At 40.5% G+C, this 24,296-nt stretch overlaps 1 protein-coding gene across 7 annotated transcripts in view; it reads left to right on the top strand.

Moving 5' to 3' along the window:
* CLTCL1 (clathrin heavy chain like 1) overlaps positions 1–24,296 on the top strand; it is a 101,572-nt gene that overhangs the window by 21,489 nt on the left and 55,787 nt on the right. For all 7 annotated transcript variants that reach the window (XM_073889690.1, XM_025858013.2, XM_073889688.1 and 4 more), the window contains 3 exons: positions 357–625; positions 14,137–14,298; positions 16,730–16,843. In XM_073889690.1, coding sequence (XP_073745791.1) covers positions 357–625; positions 14,137–14,298; positions 16,730–16,843 — 545 coding nt within the window. The remainder of the gene's footprint in view (positions 1–356; positions 626–14,136; positions 14,299–16,729; positions 16,844–24,296) is intronic.

Below are 24,296 nucleotides of genomic sequence, written 5' to 3'. Positions count from 1 at the left end.
ACACTAGACAAAGAAAGAAGGTCTTGTTTTTGCTAACTTATCCAGGAAGTATTTTAAAACTAGAAGATACCAATTTAAAACTGATTGTCTTGATAGTTGCTTCCAAACAACTAATTTCTGATTGTTATTCATACATTCTGTATTCATACACTTTTACATTCTTCTGAAGAAGACTCTTCTCGATATTAAGACATCAAAGTGTGGTTAATTGCACTCAGGCAGCTCTTTTCCCTTCTTGATCTAAGATTAGCTGTAAGTAGTACAACTTAAAGTAATATCAAAAGGATTCAGAATTAAGAGTGTAAGAATTTGTCTTTCATATTTTTATCTTTAATCTTCATCACATCAAATATTAGCTGGGAAGACACTTCAAATCTTTAATATTGAAATGAAGAGTAAAATGAAGTCTCATACAATGGCAGAAGAGGTGGTTTTCTGGAAATGGGTCTCTGTGAACACTGTTGCCCTAGTGACTGAGACCACAGTCTACCACTGGAGCATGGAAGGTGACTCTCAACCCGTGAAGATGTTTGATAGACATGCCAGTTTGGCAGGATGCCAGATGATCCACTACCGGACTGACGAGTACCAGAAGTGGCTGCTCCTCATTGGCATCTCGGCTCAGGTAAGCTTTTGGCTGCCTTCAGGAACTGGTCTGATGCAATGTAGAGGTGTTATACTGAAGTTGGTACAGGTGTGAGGCAGAAGAAATAGGCCCAGCCCTAAGAGAAATAGAGGTTACAAGAAATCCAAACTTTGGATCATATAAGAATTTTAATTTACCTTTGGCCCATTGACTCTACTGTATTCCATCAGATTACGGATATTCATCCTGTAAACAATTTCGGGCACAGTTTTGAGAAGTGAATTGTTGAGGAATTTTGTAGAGCCACTTGGTACCTATAGGTTTACGGGAAGTAGTTTGGGGACTCTATTTTAAGGGCTTTAATGGAATATTACTAATTCATATACTTTTTTAAAGATTTATTTTTTTATTTTAGAGAGAGCAAGCGAGCACAGGAGGGAGAGGCAGAGGGAGAGAAAGTCTTAAGCAGACTCCTCATTGAGCACAGAACCTGATGTGTGGGGCTCAATCTCACAACCCTGAGATCACAACCTGAGCCAAAACCAAGAGTTGGACACTTAAAACTGACTGCACCACCCAAGCGCCCCTACTGATTCATATACTTTTATGATGAAAGTGGTAACTTTCTGCTGTGCTTCCTTTTTTCATTCCTAGTGGCTAATCCAGTCACCAGATACTTGACTACAGGATGTTTGGCTTTAGATCTTTATTAGCTAATTCTGGCCATTGAGTGGTCTTCCATAGCCTAGTGGGAAAAGTATAAATGTGGGATTCTAGCACTTAGAAGACTGTCAGACATTTGAAGAGAGTACTGTGGGAGCCATAAGAGAATACCTTAGGTCAGAGAGGACCCACAACAGAGGGGGCCTCTAAGCTGCATTTTGCCAGCTATAAAAGTACACTTGGAAAGGAAACTGTGAATGGCTCTTTCTGGGAGTCTGGGGTCATCACTTTGGCTGATACCTGTTGGATGCATAAGACGCAGCTAGACGGGCAAGGCTGAGAGATGGGTGGGGGCAAGACTGAGGTACATGCTGCTGGCAGTTGGAATTCTGCAGCAGATTTTCAAGTGAGAGTGATACGATTTATTTTCCTTCTCTGCAGCATAATGGGGTCGAAATAATGCAATCAGTGATGTTGAGGAGAGACCACCACGAAGACTGGAGGCTGGGAAGCTAGTTGACAGGCAGATGCAGGAAGAAAGCCTTATAGCATGTTCTGGAGTAAAGACATGTATGAGAAAGGTGAAGAGTGAGCAAAGATGGAAAGAATACTTCTCTCCACTTTGGGAGTCTCCTCCACTCTGCAACTCCCAGGAGAAGTGAGCCATGTGTGATTTAGATGGAAGCACTGGTGTTGGAGATGAACAGGATAGGCAAGGCTTAAGATTTTATATCTCAACAGTCAGTGTGGGGCTAAAACTCACAACCCTAAGATCAAGAGTCACATGGTCTAATGACCGATCCAGCCAGGTGCCCGAGGCAAGGCTTGAGATTTTAGAGGTGAAATAGCTAGAACTTGGTGATGCATGGGATGCCTCTCGGGGAGGGGAGAGTTCAATGATGGCCTAGCATTTATCTCAGAATGAGGCATAGATGAGGGAGAGTTGAAATACCTTTGCTCTAACCCTTCATCTTTGTATTACACTGGCAAGTTTGTCTCCTCAGGTAACCTGGTAGTTATTTGGTGTAATTTAAGGGACTTACTTAGTCACAGAGCCTTTTACTGATAGACCCATGGCTTCCATTCAGCCCCAGTTACTTCTTATTGTCAGGGCTGAGGGTTAAGCTGGAATGACAATATATTTGTAGGAAACCTCACATCATATCTGGAATAATGGGTATTCCCATTGCTCTTACACATGATAATAACATTATAATGATTCACCCATAGCAGCTTGTTTGGGTTTGATTGCCCAGGCTTCCATAAAAGTAATAATTTTACACCTAGGATATTTTCTGTGGTGTATCATCTGTTAGCTGGAATAATTTCCTCTTGGGAGTTACTAACCATAGATAGATACTATTTATGGAGTTTTTCCTCATGTGGGAACTCTACCTTTGGTTTCCCACTGAAAGGAATTGGATGTTGCTGGCCCTTATGGTAGGCAGAGATTGCGGACAGTTCAGGTGTTGCTAATGGAAATGAAGTCGGGGAGTGTTTGTGATGTGATGGGTGAGGAGCGTACCTTACACAGAACCTGCAGATGCTGGGATGAATTGCGAGAGAGTCACAAACAGGTAAAATCTGTATGACATATGCTGTCATCGTAAATTTTTAAGGTGGTATGGGCATGAAAAGATAAAACTGATTCACTGTACCTTTGTGAAGCCAGGAGGGGAGATGGAAGATCTCTCTTCCCTAGCCCTTCATGCTCTTCAAGAGTCTGTGAGAAAGCTATGCTTTTTGAGCCTTTATGTTGCTTTCAGAAAGAGGCCCCTAGATTTACAGGACCCTCAACCAAGGAACAAAACTAGTCACAATATAGCATTTATCACTCTTCCCAAATACTTGCCCTAGATACTTTTTGTTTTTGAATTTCCTCTTTATTTCAAGAAGCTCAGTCTTTGTACTGAATCTGGTCTGGAAATGTGTTTGTTCCCCCAGAAATGATGATGTCTGAGGGGTTGGAATGAAGCTTTGAGCTGATACTTATAAATAAAACTAGATCACAGTTAATTCATTCCACACTTTTTAACTGCCTCTAATACTTTCTCAAAAGCACTTTGCTCCAGTTTGACCTGAGTACTTCAAATATTATTTTATTCTTCTTAGCCAGAGGTCAGCATTTTTTTTCTATAAAGGCTTAGGTAGTAAATGTTTTTTGCTTTGTGGGCCAAAAATATTTGGTTTCTGTCACAACTACTCAACTGTGAAGTTTTAGTACAGGCAGCCATAGTAAGTGAATGGCCATGGCTTCATGCCAGTACAACTTTATTTACCAAAACAGGTGGGACAAACCATACAGAAATAAAAAGGATTAGTAGAGAATACTAAGAATAATGTGTTCCAGTAAATTAGATAACTTAGATGAAATGACTAATTCCCAGAAAGACACAGATTACTGAAAATTACTCAAGAAGAAATAGAAAATCTGAATAGGCCTATACAACAAGTTAAGACACTCAATTAGTAATGAAAAAAATACCCCCAAAGAAAAACTCTGACCCAAATGGCTTCACTGGTTAATTCTACCAAATATTCAAAGAAAAACTAGTACTAATCCTTCACAAACTTTTCCAAAACATTGAAGAGGAGGGAATACGTCTCAGTTCATTCTGTGAGGCCATTAGTAGCCAGATACCAAAAACAATCAAAGATATCACAAGAAAACTGCAGGCCACTATCTCCTCTGATTATAGATGTAAAAATCTTCAACAATATACTAGTGAACTGAATCCAGCAACATATAAAACGAATTGTATGTCATCACCAAGTGGGACTTATCTGGGAATACCAGGTAGGTTTAATATCCAAAAATCAATTAAAATAATGAACAGTATTAATAGAATAAAACACAAAAACCACTTGATCATCTCAGCAGAGACAGAAAAAGCATACGATAAAACCCAACACCTTTCATGATAAAAACGCTCAACAAAGTAGGAATAGAAAGGAACTTCCTTAACCTGATAAAGGGCATCTAAAGAAAAACACACAACTAGCATCATCCTTAATAGACAGAAAGTTTTCCCAAGATCAGAACAAGACAGATAACCACTTTTGCCACTTCTGTTCAACATCAGACTAGAGATCTAGTTAGAGCAATCAGAAAAAGAACAAGAGGCATCCTGATTTGAAAGGAAGAATTAAAACTATCTCTGTTTGCAGATGACATGATTTTATATATTGAAAATCTTAAGGTATCTAATAAAAAAAATCTAGAACTAACAAATAAGTACAAGGTTACAGAGTATAAGATCAGTATACAGAAATCAGTTGTGTTCCTACACACTTGCAATGAACAATTCAAAAATGAAATTTCATTCACAGTAGCATCAAAAAGAATAAAATATTTAGTAATAAATTTAACAAAAGAAGTATATAACTTATATCCTTGAAACTACAAAACACTGTTGAAAGTAATTAAGATCTAAATAAATGGGAAAACATCTCGTGTTCCTGGATCATAATAGTTAATATTTTTAAGATGTTAATACTCACCAGATTGATCTGCAAATTCACTGTAATCCCTATCAGAATACCAGCTAAGTTCTTTTTCGAAATTGATAAGCTGACCCTAAAATTCATATGGAATTGCAGGGAACTCAAAATAGCCAGAACAGTCTTGATGAAAACAACAAAATAAGAGTACTCATACTTCCCAGTTTCAGAGCTTGCTACAAACCTACAGTAATCAAGACAGTATGGTACCAAGATAGGAATAGACATATAGATCAATAAGGTAGAATTGAGAGTCCAGAAATAATACCCTTACATTTATGGTCAGTTGATTTTTTTGATAACGATGCCAGGACAATTCAACAGAGGAAGGAATAGTCTGTTCAACAAATGGTTTGGGGATACTGGATATCCATATATACAAAAGCGTGAAACTGAACCCCTACCTCTCATCATACTAAAAATTAACTCAAAATGGATCAGACCCAAATGTAAGAGCTGAAGCTGTAAAAGTCTTAGAAGATAACATAGGAGCAAATCTTAGTGACCTTGAGTTAAGCAGAACCTTTACAGATACAACATCAAAAGCATAAGCAACAAAAGAAAAATATATAAAAGCAAAATTAAAATCTTTTGTGCTATAAATGATACCATCAAGAAAGTGAAAAAATAACCTGCCATTTGGAGAAAATATATCAAGATCATATATCTGATAAGGGACTTGTATCCAGAATATATATATGAAGAATCTTTCAACTCAATAATAAAAAAGGCAAATAATCCAGTTTACAAATAGATAAATGATTTGAACAGATATTTCTCCAGAAAGCTATCTACATGGCCAATAACACATGAAAAGATGTTCAACATCATTAGTCATTGTGGAAATATAAATGTTTTTTAAAGATTTTTATTTATTTATTTGACAGAGAGAGCGCACAATCAGGGAGCGGCAAGCAGAGGGAGAGAAGCCAACTCCCCACTGAGTAAGGAGCCCAATGAGGGGCTCAATCCCAGGACCCTGGGATCATGACCTGAGCCTTAGGCAGACACTTAACCATCTGAGCCACCCAGGCGCCCCGTGGAAATATAAATTGAAAACACAATGTGAGAGGTGGCTGGCTGGCTCAGTCAGTAGAGCGTGCCACTCTTGATCTCAAGGTCATGAGTTCAAACCCCACGTTGGACATAGAGCTTACTTAAAAAACAAACAAAACAGAAAACCCCCCACAAAATGTGGTGTCACTTCACACCTACTAGGATGGCTATAATCAAAAAGATCACCAGTAACAAATGTTGCCAAGGATGTAGAGAAATTGGAACCCTCATACATTGCTGGTGGGAATGTAAAACACACAGCTATGATGGAAAATAGCAATTCCTCAAAAAGTTAAATGTGGAGTTACCATGTGACCTAGGAATTCCACTCCTAGTTATATACCCAAGAGAAATGTAAATCCACATCCACATAAAATATATGCAGGACATCAGCAGGACTGGTGAAGTAACGACCTTTGAAAATCTGCTCTTCCATAAAAGCAGTGCTGGCAGAAATTCTCAAAATCAGCTTTTTCAGAGTTCTGGAAATTAACCACAGGCTTACAAAAATCCAAAGAACTTTTATTTAAGAAAATTTGCTACATCTCAGAATAGCAAGCTTGGTGACATTTTAACTTGTGCTATTCCCATCCCCCCTGTACAGTGTTCTGATGGCCTTAAGAACCAACATCTCCACCAGTTGGTGAAATACAGCAACCTTACAGCTTCTAAAGGAAGCAAGAATGGTCCCCCAAAAGCACCTTTCCCAGATAAATGTCATTATATGACCTGTCTAGTAGTTTTTTGGAAATCTCCATTCATAGACCTTGTCTTTTATTTGACTTGACTCACTCTTGGTCAGTGCAAATGGCCTTATCTCCTGGGACACTTGTGATATACCATCAGCAGCAATTGTTTAATATCACAGCTGCCTGTGGGGATGTTAATAGTTGAGGCAAATAAGAAGGCAGCTAAAAAAAATTAAGAAAAGCTGTGGAATGAGATGTTCATAGGGGGCTTTCAAAAGTTTCAGCATGGGGTGCCTGGGTGGCTCAGTCGTTAAGCGTCTGCCTTCGGCTCAGGTCATGATCCCGGGGTCCTGGGATCGAGCCCCGCATCGGGCTCCCTGCTCGGCGGGAGGCCTGCTTCTCTCTCTCCCACTCCCCCTGCTTGTGTTCCTTCTCTCGCTTTGTCTCTCTCTGTCAAATAAATAAATAAAATCTTTAAAAAAAAAAAAAAAGTTTCAGCATATTCTTGGGAATCTAGAAGACCAGGTACATGCACAGAGCTGTGCATCTGTCCAAGAAAGAATTGACAAGGCCATAAGCCCTGTCTGATCTTGAGGCTCTGTACAAGCAGGATGTGAAGGCTGAAGGCCAATGTAGTATTGTAAACCGCCTGCCAGAGTATTGAAGTCATGTCTCAACACACATACACTCTCTCAGCAAAGACAGAGACTCAAGGCATTTAAGGAATCTCTTTCAAATTATTAACTGGCCACTAAGCTCAGTAGAGACCTCAGTGACTACATATGACAAAGAATACAGACTGCAGAATTAGTTCAGGAGATTTGTTAAACTACAATAAGCCCAGGAAGGGGAGGAGTATCTGATTTCCAGAGTTGTCACTTTATGTTATTTAAAATTTCTAGCTTTCAACAACAGCAAAAATGAAAGATGCGAAGAAACAAAGTATAGCCCATACTCAGAGGGGGAAAAAGTAGTCAGTAAAGTTTTGAGGAAGCCCAGACATTGGAGTTACTTTCAAAAAGATTGTAGTCAGCTATTTTAAATATTTTCAAAGAACTAATGGAAAGCATGCCCAAAAAACTAAAGGAAAGTATGAGAATATTGTCTTTCCACATAAACCATAACAATAAAGAACCAGGAGGTATTAAAAAAAAAAAAAAAAAACCTATGGGATGCCTGGCTGGCTCAGTTGGTAGAGCATACAACTCTTGGCCTCAGGGTTGTGAATTCAAGCCCCCTGTTGGGCACAGGGCCTACTTAAAAAAAAAAAAAACAACAAACTCATAGATTTGTGGAATGCAATCAAGTGGGCTAATACACATACTGGAAGTCCCACAAGAAGGAGAGAAAGGGGAAGAAAGAATATTTGAAGAAATAATGGCCCCAAACATAGCAAGTTTGATGAAAACCATTAATCTACATAACCAGGAACCTCAAAGAGATCCAATCTGCCCCACATTGGCAGAATATTAAAAAAAAAAAACCATAATCCAACTATATATGCTGTCTACTGGAGACACACTTTAAAGGTAGAGTGGGTTGAAAAAAGGATGGAAAAGATATACCATGCAAATTGTACCCAAAAGAGCCAGATTGGCTCTCTTAATATCAGATAAAATAGACTTTAGATAAAAATTGTTACTGGGGCACCTGGGTGGCTCGGTAAGTTAAGTGTCTGCCTTTGGCTCAGGTCATAATATCAGGGTCCTGGGATCAAGCCCCGCATCAGGCTCTCTACTCAGTAGCAAGTCTGCTTCTTCCTCTCCCTCTCCCTCTGTGATCTCTCTGGCTCTCACTCTCTCTCAAATAAATAAATAAAATCTTTAAAAAAAAGATAAAAATTGTTACTGAAAACTTACAATGTTCATAGCAATATTATATATTTTATTTTTTTTTAAGTTTTACTTTTTTTTTAGAGAGGGAGCAGGGAGGAGCAGAGGAAGAGAGAGAAAGTTAAGTAGGCTCCATGCCCAGTGCAGAGCCCAGTGCTGGGCTAGGTCTGGCAACCCTGAGATCATGACCTGAGCCGACATCAAGAGTTGGATGCTTAACTGACTGAGCCACCTAGGCACCCATTAAAGTTTGTTTTTTTTTTAAGATTTATTTATTTATATTAGAGTACTAGTGAGGGAGGTGCAGAAGGAGAGGGAGACAGTCTTAAGTAGTTCTGCACTGAGTGCGGACCCCAACAGAGAACTCGATCCCACAACCCTGAGATCATGATGTGAGCCAAAATTGAGAGTGGGACATGTAACTGAAACTGAGCCACCCAGGTGCACCCCCCCCTTAAGTTTTAATTTAAATTCCAGTTAGTTAACATACAGTGTAATATTAGTTTCAAGTGTACAGCATAGTGATTCAACACTTTCAGTACAACACCTGGTGCTCATCACAAGTGCACTCCTTAATTTAATTTGCATCACCTATTTAACCCATTTCCCCCACCCACCCACCCATCTCCCCTCTGGTAACCATCAGTTATAACATTATTTACTTTAGCCAAAGGGTGGAAACAATCCAAATGTCCACCAGCTGATAAATGCATAAATAAAATGTACATCCATACAGTTGAATATTTATTTGACAATAAAAATAAATGAAGTACAGTTGACCCTTGAACAACATGGGTTTCAACTGCATGGGTTTACTTATATACAAATTTTTTTCAGTAAATACAGCATAGTACTGTAAATATATTTTCTCAACATTTTCTTTTTTCTAGCTTTATTGTTAAGAATGCAGTGTATAATGTAACATACAAAATATGTGTTATTTGACTATATGTTATTGGTAAGGTTTCTGGTCAACAGTAAGCTATTAGTAGTTAAGTTTTTGCAGAATCAGAAGTTATACTGGATTTGATTGTGTCAGGGGTCCATGACCCTAACCCTCACATTGCTCAAGAGTCATCTCTACTGATATATGCTATATACCATGACCATGCTTAATCTTGGAAATATTAAGCTAAGTGAAACATGTCAGCACACACACAAAAAAACACATACTGTATGATTCCATTTTTATGAGACATTCAAAATCTACAGAGATAGAAAATGGATAAGTAGTTGCTTTGACTGGGGGTGGAGCGTGGGAGGTAGGAATGGGGATTGGCTGCTAATGAGGTTTCTGTTAAGGGATGAAAGTGTCTTGAAAGTACATTGTGGTGATGGTTGTACAATCCTATGAATAAACTAAAAAACATTGGATGGTATATTTCAAATGAGTGAATTATGTGGTAAGTGAAATATATCTCAATAAAGTTGTTAAAAATACCTTTAGGAATCATGGTCATTTATAAGGAAATCATCGTGTTTGAAAAATATTTTAAAAGAAAAGATTATAAATCACAGTGTTACTTATTTGTGCTTTACTGACAAAAATAAAAACCAACAAATAAAAAAATTCAAGCTAAAAACTGTTTTTACTCTCACTATACTTCTGACACCAAAGGTGTTGGCTTTTCTACACCAAACAGTTCTCTGATTCTCTGTGGACACCAACTGGATGTCCAAGAATTAGTGCAGACCCCACAAGTTAAGGGTTCAATCCCACAAGACTGCCCCCATGCCTTCAGATGCCAGTCTCAAGTCCCAGGCCACCGGCACCTCTGACCAACAAGCTATAAATCAGAGGTTCCCACAACCCCCTTATCCGGTTTGTTAATTTGCTAGAATGGCTCCTATAACCCAGGAAGGCACTTTACTTACTATTACTGGTTGATTAAAAAGAATACAGCTTAGGAACAGCCAAATGGAAGAGACGCATAAGGCAAGGCAGGGAGGAAAGGGGTATGCATGGAGGGGTATAGGCCCTCCACCCTCCCAGCACCTTGATGCTAGGAGTTCTCTGAACTCTGTAATTCAGGGGTTTCTATGTAGATTTTCATTGCCCATTGGTGATTAGCTCTGTCTCCAGCCCCCATTCCCTTTCCTAGAGGTCAGAATGTGGTGGGACTGAAAGTTCCAAACTGGAAGCTATCTAAGGCCCCCCATAAGCTTTTGTGTCATGGTGATGCACCTCTCACTCATATCACTTAGGAAATTTCAAGGGTTTTAGGAGTTCTGTGCCAGGAACAAGGGACAAAGACTGAATATATATTTCTTATTGTATCATACTATCAAACAAGTATTCAGCAATAACAACAAAAACCAATGGGCATAAGGATAGACATGTAGACCAATGGAATAGAACTGAGAGTCCAGGAATAAACCATACATCTGTGGCCAATTGATTTTTTTAAAGATTTTATTTATTTAGAGAGAAAGACAGCATGAGCAGGAGGGGCAGAGAGAGAGAAATAGAATCTCAAGCAGACACTATGCTGATGCGGAGCTCAATCCCAGGACCCTGAGATCATGACCTGAGCTAAAACTGAGAGTCAGACACTTAACCAACTGTGCCACCCAGGCGCCCCTGGCCAATTGAGTTTTAATAATTATGGCAGGACCAATCAATGGGGAAAGACTGTTCTTTTCAACAAATGGTGCTGGCACACCAGGATATTCAAATGCAGAAGAATGGATTCCTACCTTGTACCATATATAAAAATTAACTCAGGGCTCCTGGGTGACTCAGTTGGTTGAGCGTCCAACTCTTGATTTTGGCTCAGGTCATGATCTCTGGGTCATGAGATTGAGCTGGGCCTGGAGCCTGCTTAAGATTCTCTCTCTCTCTCTCTCTCTCTGCCCATCCTCCAGCTCTCAGTCTCTCTCTCAAAATAAATAAATCCTTAAAAATTAACTCAAAATGGATCAAAGACGTAAAAGTATAAGAGGAAAAATTGTAAAACCTTTAGAAGAAGACGTGAGGAATATTCATGACTTTGTATTTGGCTATGGATTTTTAGATATAATACCCAAAGCATGAGCAACTAAAGAAAAAATAGGTAGATTGGACTTTTTAAAATTAAAAACATTTGTGAATCAAAAGACATGGTCAAGAAAGTGAAGACAAGACTTACAGAATGGAAGTGTTTGTAAATCACGTATCTGAGAAGAGTCTAGTATCTAGAGTATATAGAGAACACTTATAACAACAAAAAGATGGCCCAATTAGAAAATGGGCAAAAGGCTTGAACAGACATTTATCCAGAGATATACAAATAGCCAACAAGCACATGAAAAGGTGTTCAACATCATTAGTCACTGGGGAATTGCAAATCAAAACCACAATGAGGTACCACCCATTGAGATGGTTGTAATTTTTTTTAATGGGAAATAATGAGTATTGGCAAGGGGGCAGAGTTATTGGAATCCTTGTATGTCAGTGGGAATGTAAAATGGTTCAGCTCCTGTGGAAAACAGATTGATGATTCCTCAAAAAAAAATTAACATAAAGTTACCATTTGACCTAGCAATTCCACCTCTAGCCGTCTATCCAAGAAAAATTATGAAAATACACCCATACAAAAACTTGTGCACAAATATTCATAGCAGCATTATTTGTAATAGCTAAAAGATGAAAACAACCCAAATGTTCACCACTGAATGAATGGATAAACAAAATGTGATTTATACATAAAATGGAATATCACTCAGCCTTAAAAAAGAATGAAGTACTGAAACAGGCTACAACATGATAAACCTGGAAAACCTCACTGAGTGAAACAAGTCAGACACAAAAGGCCACATGTTTTGATTCCATTTATATGAAATATTTAGGTAAATCTGTAGAGACAAAGACTGGTGGTTGCCAGGGGCTGGGGGGCAGGGAGATGGGGACTAACTTTTAATAGGCACAGGGATTTTTTTAGATGATGAAAATGTTTTGAAACTACACAGAGGTGATAGACGCACAACATTGTGAATATTCTAAATGCCACTGAATTGAATCCTTTAAAATGGGTAGTTTTAGGTTATGTGAATGTCATCTCAACAAAAAGGAGATAGGAGAACATGGAGGGTGGATTTTGGCCCACAGGCCAGAGTTTGCAACCTCCTGTCTAAGCGTTTGCAAATGTTTCCTGTCTAAGGGTTTGCAAATGTTTCCGCTTAGAAACAGCTTTTCCTTTTCACCTTGTGACCTACTCCAGCTTACCTGTCACCAGGAAACCTTTCCTGGCCCACCAGACTGAGTGAGCTGAGTCACAGCATCTTACTCTATCCTGGGCCATAACACTTAGCACCCTCTATTGCTTCCTTGCCAGAAACCCTTATCATGTATCCTTAAGGGTCTGGGTCACATTCACTTTCCTTATCCTTAGTCCCTTGCATGGTGCCTGGCACAGAAGGAAGCATTTTTGCATTGAGTCTTTGTCAGCTACAGTCCTCAATATGCCCTTTCCCAAAGCACACAATACTCAGCACCCCTGCGAGGTGGACTTTACCAGGCAAGAGCCTTAAAGCTCAGAAGCAGATCCCTGGCCCAAGGCTACACATGTAGCCTCTGGGTGGGTCCATGAGGACAGGCAGTGCGGGAGTCCAGGTCTCAGTCTTGATCTCAGGTGTCCTCTATGCTCCACCTCTTCTTGGCTTTAGTCTTCTCTAGCATTGGGACTCAAAGGTACTCTCTCTGTATTGTCTCCAGTCTTCCCATCCTCACCTGGGAGGGAGTGTCTTGTCCTGTCCTTACTCTTATTTAAAAATTTTCTTGTTCATTCTTCTGTTAGAGTGCACACATTTGTCTACCAGTTGCTTCCCTATTTCTCCCTCCTTCCAGCCCTTGGCAACCACTGGTCTACTCTTGTCTCTCTGGATTTCCCTATTCTGGATATTTCATATGTGACCTCTGTGAATGGCTTCTTTCACTTCACATGTTTTCAAGGTTCATCCGTGTTGTAGCATGAATTGGTGCTTTGCATAGTACTTCAACATAAGTCTCTGCAGTAGAAAAGTACAAAGGACAGTTTCCTTAAAAAGAAAAATATTGAAGCCTTTGTTTCCCTTTTTAAGGAGTGGGGGTAGGTGGCAGATACACTGAGGATCTGAATTTACCCACAGAGACTGCATCGGGGCTCATTCGGCTGGGGTGGCAATTTGATTGTTAAATTCTAGGAGCTTGAGCTGTGATGCTGTCATGTCTCATTTAGTTGTAAACGTCTCTTTACTTAGCTTTTTGAGCATTTGACATTGGATACAAATATATTGAAATTCTTTGCTAGAAAATGTAAGTTCTAAGTTTGATAAAAGATAATAGCCTTATTGGGGTTTATTAAATATAATTTTTGCTATTTATAAATTTCAGAAATCCCAATTATCAAAATTAGCCCATAATCTCTTCCTCCTGATTAAACTACTCTTTTAACACTTTAGAGTTTTTCTTCCCAAGACTTACTTTATATGAATACTTATATGTATGCATAGAATGTATGTATATATAGATTTACATATACAAACATTGAATGTACACTTACACATATACACAGACATACGTATAAACGCATACCTATGTGTATACACACATTTTACATTTAACAGTTTGGGACCATCTATCTTACTGTTTTGTAGTCTTATTTTTTCCCCTGGTGTTTGCAGCCATCTTTCCACATCAAATTTAGAGTTATATCGTGTCGTTAATATCTAATAGGCTTGTTTTTTATTAGAGAAACTATATCAGCGTATGAAACTTTCATTTTAGAAACATTTATTTTAACAATTTATATCCTCTCTTTTCTCTCTTTCATTGCAAAATGTCTTGTCTTAGCAAAACCGTGTAGTTGGGGCAATGCAGCTCTACTCTGTGGACAGGAAGGTTTCACAACCCATAGAAGGCCATGCTGCTGCTTTTGCAGAGTTCAAGAGTGAGGGGAATACCAAGCCTGCCACTCTTTTCTGCTTTGCTGTACGTAGTCCCACAGGGGGCAAGGTAAGCTCTCCACTTTGTCTTCTCCCTCAGAAAAGTGTCCTGAGTCAGTGTTAGGAGTCTGTACAAGTGTAAATTGGTAGCTACTTAGCCAACATTTCAAAACCAGTTTATAATTGGGAGTGGGCAACGACCTGCAGGTGCTTCATGTAAATGAAGGCTCTTAACAGTATTTAGAACAACTCACCTATTGTCATGTTGGTGGTTTCACTGCCAGTCTTTGTAAAATCAGTAACGTGAGGTCAGCTACCAATTAATTGGTCCCTTTGCCCTAAAAATCCTGGTTGAGAGGCTGTTGAGCATGGGCTAGGCACACATGGTTTCTGCTTTCACACAGCAGTCTCATGGAGGCAACAGCTGTGAAAGAACCAGTGCATGCTATCCTAACCTAAGGCGTGAGTCCTATGTGGTTCTGGCCAGGTGGTGGGGTTGGGGTGGGACCCCAGGGGAGCTGCAGAGAGGAGGCCATGCTCTGGGAGCAGGTTGAGTTTTATTAGGCTCGAGCACATGGCTAGCATCTGTTTGGCAGGGCTGCGATGGGCAGAGACGTGAGGTATAAGAGTTCAGGATGTTGGGGAGACCTGCGGTTCCAGGGTTGCATCACTCACCTGAAGAGTGGCCTCAAAACATGGTCCTTATCTTAGTATACTCTTGTCAGAAATACTTCATGAAATCATTATTTTGAGTTGGTCACTAGCCCTGAAGTGTTCCCCAAAGAAGAACACTAAATCAGTATGTGGTCCCAAACTTCCTCATCTTAAATATTCTTAATTGGATACTTTGGTCTCCTGTGTAATATACATCATGCCCTCCTTAGTTGAGAACCAGTAGAAAAATAAGAGTCAGGCAAAAATATCAGCCTGCACAAAGAGCTTGCTCTACCCTATCACTTTAGACTGAGGCTTTCCGCCTTGTCACAGACAGAGCTGGGCAGCCACAGGCATCCTTGCAAGGGCAGAACCTGTCCCACCGAGCTCCCTGTGAAGAAGAGCACATCAGAACAAGCCCCCTGTAAGACAGGTGTGCCCACTTATCTCCTGGACTCAGCCGTGAGGCAGGCAGGTCCCCTCAGGGCAGAGCTGTGGCTAGGAATGGTCTTCCATGGCGGGGACCCCCACAGCAGCCTTCCCAAGAGCCGCCTCGTTTTGTGGTTGAATCTCACTTCCCCTACCACAGTGGCAGGTGTGTCCCTTCAGTAGTTTTCTCAGCCTGTGCACCTTGCAATCCAGCCCAGCTGCACTTATGGGAATGGCTCGGTAGTCTCCTCATGTAGATCTGAGTTTTGTCTGGACTCCAGTTCCTTGTTCCTTTCTCACAGGCAAGTACTGCTTGTCCATAGTTGCGCCCTTCTCCCACCACCTCCCAAAGAAGCCTGGCTTCCTTACCCATGCCCCCACTTCTGTTGACAATGCCAACATCCTTCCCAACTCCAAAGCAAGAAACCGCGGCTCTTGAGCTCCATTCTGTTCTGTTGCCACTGTCCGTCCTCTAGCAAGTCTCCCATCTTTGGCAGATGAGGCCCTTGTTATTCATATTTGGGTTAGAGAATAGTCATTTATTAGATCCTCAGACCCACCCCACCCCTCAAAAAGAATTTTCCCGAACTACCATTTCTCTTAAAGTGCCTGTATGCTAGGAGTTTTAGTCTCCCTGCATCTTAACTTGCAGTGGCCCCTGCTCACTTGTTACATCAGCCCTCCCCTTCTAGCCCATCTCTCTGCTTACCTCAAGCCTCTTTGGTGTTTCCCCCTCCTCTCTGCCAGGCCAGATCCAAACTATTGTCTAAGTGTACAGTCGTCAGTTTCTTCTGCTGGACACCCCCCCTCCAACCCTTGTTTTGTGTCTCTGATTCACCCCTACTTGTGATTTTTTCCAGACTTGTTTTAGCTTTGGTACATTTTCATTGGATGAGAGGAACTTGAAGGTGTTCTGATAAAAGCAGGGATGGAGGCCCTTATCCACTCTCATTCTTCCTGATTCTCCAAAGATTCTTATGTACCTCACCCCCCCAAGCATAACCTTGAGAAACTCTCAGGCCTTTGGCACAATCTACTGTCTTGTGAGTTTGGCATTCAGTTACAAGATCTTGTCTGCTAACAGATTTGTGTTAGCCTGAGCCATGTCCAGGAGAGCCCCCTGTTTCATGGGCTTCTACACTAAAGCCCAGAGTGGGGAGAAGTGACTCGGCCAACATGCTGGAACTAAATATTGCTCAGGTTTCTGGTGTTGGTTTTTCCTGTGTCCTTGATGGTGGGCAGCAGGTTAGTGAATAGCATGAGCACTCCAACCAAGAGACTATCTTGTTTTGTTTGAATGTAAGTTTTATCATTAGCCCTACAAAGCATGGGCTGTGGCTCTGCTTACCACTGGGCATTGGTTAGCATCAGTCTGCCACCAATATGTTTACTTGGATTGACTTATATCTCTTCTCTAGTTGCACATAATTGAAGTCGGACAGCCTGCAGCAGGAAACCAGCCTTTTGTAAAGAAAGCTGTGGATGTGTTTTTTCCTCCAGAGGCTCAGACAGATTTCCCAGTGGCTATGCAGGTATGAATGTGCTGCCCACTACATGAGTTAGAACAAATATGGACCTGGCGGGGGGAGGGGAACAGCAGGTAGCAGGTTCCTGTGCTTCAGAAGATGCCTGAATAGATAGAACATGGAGAAGAAAACGTTGATGCTCATATTCTAGCTCATGGTATCTTAACATTCTCTGGAAAGGAGCATTCTTTTATACAAACAGGTACTTTGTCCAACTCACATACCAAAGTCCCAGGCCTTCTCCTTTTTATTATAAAAGAGAAGATAGTAGTACAGAAATATAAAGAAGAAAACAGTCTCTGTAGCTGAACCAATTAGACGTAAAATACATCAAAGATCTCACTACTTGTCATATTTAAAAAGTTAGGTACACTTTCTGAACAAAATTGGGATCATATTATATTTGTAAGATCATAAATCTACTCTCCCTTTTTGCTCTTTTGCTCAGTACATCATAGGCATTTGGTATGACATAAGGTATGACATTCTTTTTTAATATTTTGAGAAGTAAACATTTATTTTTAGGGATGTACCATAGTTGTAGGATGGCTTAGCTATTTGCTTTTTTCTGTTCTCAAATATCTGACAATACTTGATGATTTCTTTTCTAATTTTTTTTAAATGGTAATTTTTTAAGCTTGATTTCTAGAAATAGGTATGTGATCAAATGCATTTTTTTCCACAAAGTGAAATTGGCCTTTTTTCTGTCTTAGAGAAATACATGTTGCCCATAAATGTCCAATGGTATCAATAAACATAACAATAGAATTAAATAGCAACTGAAATCCTACCCCACTGATAATTGTGACTGCCCCTTTGGAAGTATCTTCGTATGCATGCATTTATGAAGATATATACAAATAGAGTCTTTTCTTTTAAGATTTTATTTATTTGTCAGAGAGAGAGCGAGAACAAGCAGGGGGAACAACAGGCAGAGGGAGAAGCAGGCTCCCCACTGAGCAAGGAGCCTGATGCAGGACTCGATTCCAGGACCCTGGAACCATGATCTGAGCAAAGGCAGACACTTAACCAACTGAGCCACTCAGGCGTCCCTACAAATAGTCTTATGAAATGGCTTGGCACTGGCCTTCAGCTTTATGACCTTCTCTGTGTCGTAGACCGTCCCATACCAATTAAATGTATATAATATTTTAATGTCTGTATCATCTGTTCTGTGGATATCTCTAACTCATTTAGACAATCCCCCATTGGGTATTTATGTTATAGTAAACATTTCTAGGAGCATTTTTGTCCAATGCTCAGTCCAAGGATAAACTACAAGTGAAACTACTGGGTTAGGGGCATGTGCATGACCACCCTGGACTGTGTCCAGTGATGTTCATGCCCCTCCTGTGATTATTGTCAAGATGGGATGGGTCCACTCATACACATCTTGTTAATTGCCTCTTCCTGATCTTGGCATTTTTTTTCTCTTGGGGTCTTTATCTTGTAAGAACTCTGTGTAGTTTTCAGATACTAATTGCCTGGCGTGTTTCAAATAAATACTTTTCCCTAGTCATAGCAAAAGTTTATTTGTGGTGTGTTCCACCTTGTGGAAGATTTGCATTTTTGTGTGGCTTTAGTATCGTGTTTTGAAAAGAATTCTATACCCTAAGGTGATAAAAATATTCACCCATATTTCTTTTACTTCATTTTATTTACTTTTTATGTAAAAATCTTTGACCCATCTGGAATTTACTTTGATCTAAAGAATAAGATGAAGAGCCAGTTCTTTTTTTTTTAAGATTTTATTATTTATTTATTTTTTTTTTTTAAAGATTTTATTTATTGAGAGAGAGAATGAGAGGCACAGAGCACGAGAGGGAAGAGGGTCAGAGGGAGAACAGACTCCCTGCTTAGCAGGGAGCCCGATGTGGGACTCGATCCCAGGACTCCAGGATCATGACCTGAGCCGAAGGCAGTTGCTTAACCAACTGAGCCACCCAGGCGCCCCTATTTATTTATTTATTTGACAGAAGAGGGAGCGGCAGGCAGAGGGAGAGGGAGAAGCAGACTCCCCGCAGAGCAGGGGGAGCCCGATGTGGGACTCGATCCCAGGACCCTGGGATCATGACCTGAACTGAAAGCAGATGCTTAACCGACTGAGCCACTGAGGCGCCCAAAGAGCCAGTTCTTTACACTCATCCCGCATCCCCATATAGCTAGCCGGTTATATCAGCATTTTATACTGGTTAAAGTCTGTTTTCCACTGATATGAAATATCTACTCATTCATGTTAAATTCTTATATATGTTTGATTCTATTTCAGGGTTCTCAGTTAAATTCTGTTTGTTTCTGTTTCTTCCTATGCTGGTACTCACTTTTTTTTTTTAAGATTTTATTCATTTATTTGAGAGAGAGAAAGTGAGAGAGAGCACACAAGAGGGGGGAGGGTCAGAGGGAGAAGCAGACTCCCCGCTGAGCAGGGAGCCCGCTGGGGACTCTGGGATCATGACCTAAGCCAAAGGCAGCCGCTTAACCAACTGAGCCACCCAGGTGCCCCTATTTTTTACTACCATATTTTTAAAATTACTACAGGTTTGGCTCAGTTGGAAGAGTATGTGACTCTTGATCTTGGGGTTCTGAGTTCGAGTCCCACTTGGGGTGTAGAGATTACTTAAATAAATAAACTTGTTAAAAAATATCTATATTACTATAGGTTTTACAATTTTTTTAAGTTTATCCAGAACTTTCTCCTTATTTTATGAGGTCACTGCTTTTTCTAAAGGGATTTGGTAAGGAAGTGGGGGAGAGGATAGTTAGACCTGAAAGACAAATGGAATAGCCTTATTTATTGGACCTTTATTTGAGAGGAGTCAGGGAAAATATTGGCTTTAAAACTAGTTCTGGGGGGGGCGGAGCAAGATGGCAGAGGAGTAGGAGACCTAGATTTCGTCTGGTCTCAGGAATTCAGCTGAATAGGGATCAAACCATTCTGAACACCTACGAACTCAACAGGAGATCGAACAGGAGAGTAGCAACAACTCTCTGAACAGAGAAGCGACCACTTACTGGAAGGTAGGACATGCGGAGAAGTGAATCCGGAGAAGTGAATTCGGGAGGATAAACGGCGGGGGAGGGGACCTCCGTCGGCCGCTTCTGCAAAGTGATAGAGCCGCAGAGCACAAAATCGGAACTTTTAGAAGTCGGCTGCGCGGAGGGACGTCGCTGCAGTAGCTAAGCGGGGGGCGGAATCCTCCCGGGACAGTGTGGTCTCAGGACCCTCGGGGTCACAGAAAGACCGGGGGTGCCTGAGTGCGGCAGAGCTCCCAGGTATTGGAGCGGGGAAGCCGGCTGCAGAGACGGGGCCGAGGTATGGGCTCTGAGCTCGGGGTTGCCATAAACTGTGATCCGCGGCCCAGTCGGGCCACTTCTCCTCCCAACAAGCGGCAGAGCCAGGGAGACTCCCCTTCCTCCCCCGGGAGGAGCGGCACCGAAGCGCACCGCAGGGATCTGCTGGGTTTGGAGACTCCACATGGGGTCGGGTGCCAGAGATAGAAATGCTGGGTCACAGGCCGGGTGAGCACAGAGTACGGCCGGAGACCAGGGAGACGGGAGTGACTCCTTTTCTCTGGGGGCGCACTGAGGAGCAGGTCCCCGAGTTCTCAGCCCCTCCGGGTGGAGATTGGGAGGCCACCATTTTCGCCCTGGTCCTCTAGAGCTGTACTGAGAGCTTGCAGGGAACAAAAGCTCCTGAGAGCAAACCTGAGCAGCTTGCTTAGCCCGGACCGACAAGGGCGGGACAATTCCGCCTCCGGCAAAGACATTTGGAAACCAGGGCAACAGGCCCCTCCCCCAGAAGATCAGCACGAACAGCCAGCAAGCCAAGACCAAGTTTACCGATCAAGGAGAACGGAAGAACTCCAGTGCTAGGGGAATACTGCACATAGAATTCATGGCTTTTTTTTACCATGATTCATTAGTTCATCAAAGTTAATTTTTTAACTGTTTTTTTTTTAATTTTTCTTTTTCCCTTTTTCAACCAACATCTTATCAATCCCTTTTTAAAAAAAAAACATTTTTTATTTTTCATTTTTAGAGTCATATTTTATCCCTTCATAGTAGTTACCCTTATTTTTGGCATATATATATAAGTTGTTCTCTCTTTAAAATTTTGAGATACAGTTTCTTCTAACAGCTCAAAATATACCCTAAATCACTAGTGTATGGCTTTGTTCTAGTCTCCTGTCTGATCACATTCTCTCCCTTTTTTCTTTTTCTTTTTTTTAAATCTTCTTTCTTTTTTCAAACAACTTATCTTATCAATTCCTTTTATAAAATCTTTCATAATTTTCATCTTTACAGTCATCTTCCATCCCTTCATTGTATCAACCCTTATTTTGTACATATATGTCTTTCTTCCTTTAAAATTCTAGGAGGCACTTTTTTCTAACAGACCAAAATACGCCCAAAATCTAGTGTGTGGCACTGATCTATGCACTAGCTTGCTCGTATTTGATCATATTCTGCTTTTTTTGTATTGTTCTGTTTTTGTTTTTATCTTTTTTTTCTCTTTTTTCTTTCTTTCCCTTTCTTTTCCCCTGGTTTCAGGTCTTTTCTGATTTGTATAGAGTATATTTGCTGGGGACGTTGTTAACCTCTTAGCATTTTGTTCTCTCATTCATCCATTCTCATCTGGACAAAATGACAAGACGAAAGAAATCACCTCAGCAAAAAGAACAAGAGGTAGTACCGTCAGCCAGGGACCTACTCAATACGGACATTAGTACGATGTTGGACCTAGAGTTCAGAATCATGACTTTAAAGATACGAGCTGGGCTTGAAAAAAGTGTGGAAGTTATTAGAGAAACCCTTTCTGGAGAAATAAAAGAACTAAAATCTAACCAAGTCGAAATCAAAAAGGCTATTGATGAGGTGCAATCAAAAATGGGGGCACTCACTGCGAGGATAAATGAGGCAGAAGAGAGAATCAGCGATATAGAAGACCAAATGATGGAAAATAAAGAGGCTGAGAAAAAGAGAGAGAAACAGCTACAGGATCACGAGGGCAGAATTCGAGAGATAAGTGATACGATAAGACGAAACAACATTAGAATAATTGGGATCCCAGAAGAAGAAGAAAGACAGAGAGGGGCAGAAGGCATATTGGAGCAAATAATAGTAGAGAACTTCCCTAATGTGAGGAAGGAAACAGGCATCAAAATCCAGGACGCACAGAGAACCCCTCTCAAAATCAATAATAATAGGTCAACACCCCGACATCTAATAGTAAAACTTACGAGTCTCAGAGACAAAGAGAAAATCCTGAAAGCAGCTCGGGAGAAGAGATATGTAACCTACAATGGTAGAAATATTAGACTGGCAACAGACCTATCCACAGAGACCTGGCAGGCCAGAAAGGACTGGCATGATATCTTCAGAGCACTAAACGAGAAAAATATGCAGCCAAGAATACTATATCCAGCTAGGCTGTCATTGAAAATAGAAGGAGAGATAAAAAGCTTCCAGGACAAACAAAAACGAAAGGAATTTGGAAACACGAAACCAGCCCTCCAAGAAATATTGAAAGGGGTCCTCTAAGCAAAGAGAGAGCCTAAAAGCAGCATAGATCAGAAAGGAACACAGACAATATACAGTAACAGTCACCTTACGGGCAGTACAATGGCACTAACTTCATACCTTTCAATAGTTACCCTGAATGTAAATGGGCTAAATGCCCCAATCAAAAGACACAGGCTATCAGATTGGATTAAAAAACAAGACCCATCGATATGCTGTCTGCAAGAGATTCATTTTAGACCCAAAGACACCCCCAGATTGAAAGTGAGGGGGTGGAAAACCATTCACCATGCTAATGGACACCAAAAGAAAGCTGGGGTGGCAATCCTTATATCAGACAAATTAGATTTTAAAACAAAGACTGTAATAAGAGATGAGGAAGGACACTATATCCTACTTAAAGGGTCTATCCAACAAGAAGATATAACAATTGTAAATATCTATGCCCTGAACGTGGAAGCAGCCAATTATATAAGGCAATTAATAACAAAAGCGAAGAAACACATTGACAACAATACAATAATAGTGGGGGACTTTAACACCCCCGTGACTGAAATGGACAGATCATCTAAGCAAAAGATCAACAAGCAAATAAAAACTTTAAATGACACACTGGACCAAATGGACTTCACAAACATATTCAGAACATTCCATCCCAAAGCAACAGAATACACATTCTTCTCTAGTGCCCATGGAACCTTCTCCAGAATTGATCACATCCTAGGTCACAAATCAGGTCTCAACCGGTACCAAAAGATTGGGATCATTCCCTGCATATTTTCAGACCACAATGCCTTGAAACTAGAACTCAACCACAAGAGGAAAGTCGGAAAGAACTCAAATACATGGAGGCTAAAGAGCATCCTACTAAAGAATGAATGGATCAACCAGGAAATTAAAGAAGAATTTAAAAAATTCATGGAAACCAATGAAAATGAAAACACAACTGTTCAAAATCTTTGGGATACAGCAAAGGCAGTCCTGAGAGGAAAGTATATAGCAATACAAGCCTTTCTCAAGAAACAAGAAAGGTCTCAAATACACAACCTAACCCTACACCTAAAGGAGCTGGAGAAAGAAGAGCAAATAAAGCCTAAACCCAGCAGGAGAAGAGAAATCATAAAGCTCAGAGCAGAAATCAATGAACTAGAAACCAAAAGAACAGTAGAACAGATCAACGAAACTAGGAGCTGGTTCTTTGAAGAATTAACAAGATTGATAAACTCCTGGCCAGACTTATCAAAAAGAAAAGAGAAAGGACCCACATCAACAAAATCATGAATGAAAGAGGAGAGATCACAACCAACACCAAAGACATACAAAGAATTCTAAGAACATATTATGAGCAACTCTGTGCCAGCAAATTAGATAACCTGGAAGAAATGGGTGCATTTCTAGAGATGAATCAACTACCAAAATTGAGCCAGGAAGAAATAGAAAACCTGAACAGACCTATAGCTACTAAGGAAATTGAAACAGTCATCAAAAATCTCCCAACAAACAAAAGCCCAGGGCCAGATGGCTTCCCCGGGGAATTCTATCAGACATTCAAGGAAGAATTAATACCTATTCTCCTGAAACTGTTCCAAAATATAGAAATGGAAGGAAAACTTCCAAACTCATTTTATGAGGCCAGCATTACCTTGATCCCAAAACCAGACAAAGACCCCATCAAAAAGGAGAATTACAGACCAATATCCTTGATGAACATGGTTGCAAAAATTCTCACCAAAATACTAGCCAATAGGGTCCAACAGTACATTAAAAGAATTATTCACCACGACCAAGTGGAATTTATCCCTGGGCTGCAAGGCTGGTTCAACATCCGCAAATCAATCCACGTGATACAATACATTAACAAAAGAAAGAACAAGAATCATATGATCCTCTCAAAAGATGCAGAAAAAGCATTTGACAAAGTACAGCATCCTTTCATGAT

Source organism: Callorhinus ursinus, unplaced genomic scaffold (genome assembly GCF_003265705.2).
Source record: "Callorhinus ursinus isolate GAN/ISIS: 27379988/994484 unplaced genomic scaffold, GSC_fseal_2.0 scaffold115, whole genome shotgun sequence".
In the NCBI taxonomy this organism is placed as follows: Eukaryota; Metazoa; Chordata; class Mammalia; order Carnivora; family Otariidae; genus Callorhinus; species Callorhinus ursinus.
Note: the sequence above shows the minus strand (reverse complement) of the source record. Positions and strands in the feature narration are given on the sequence as shown.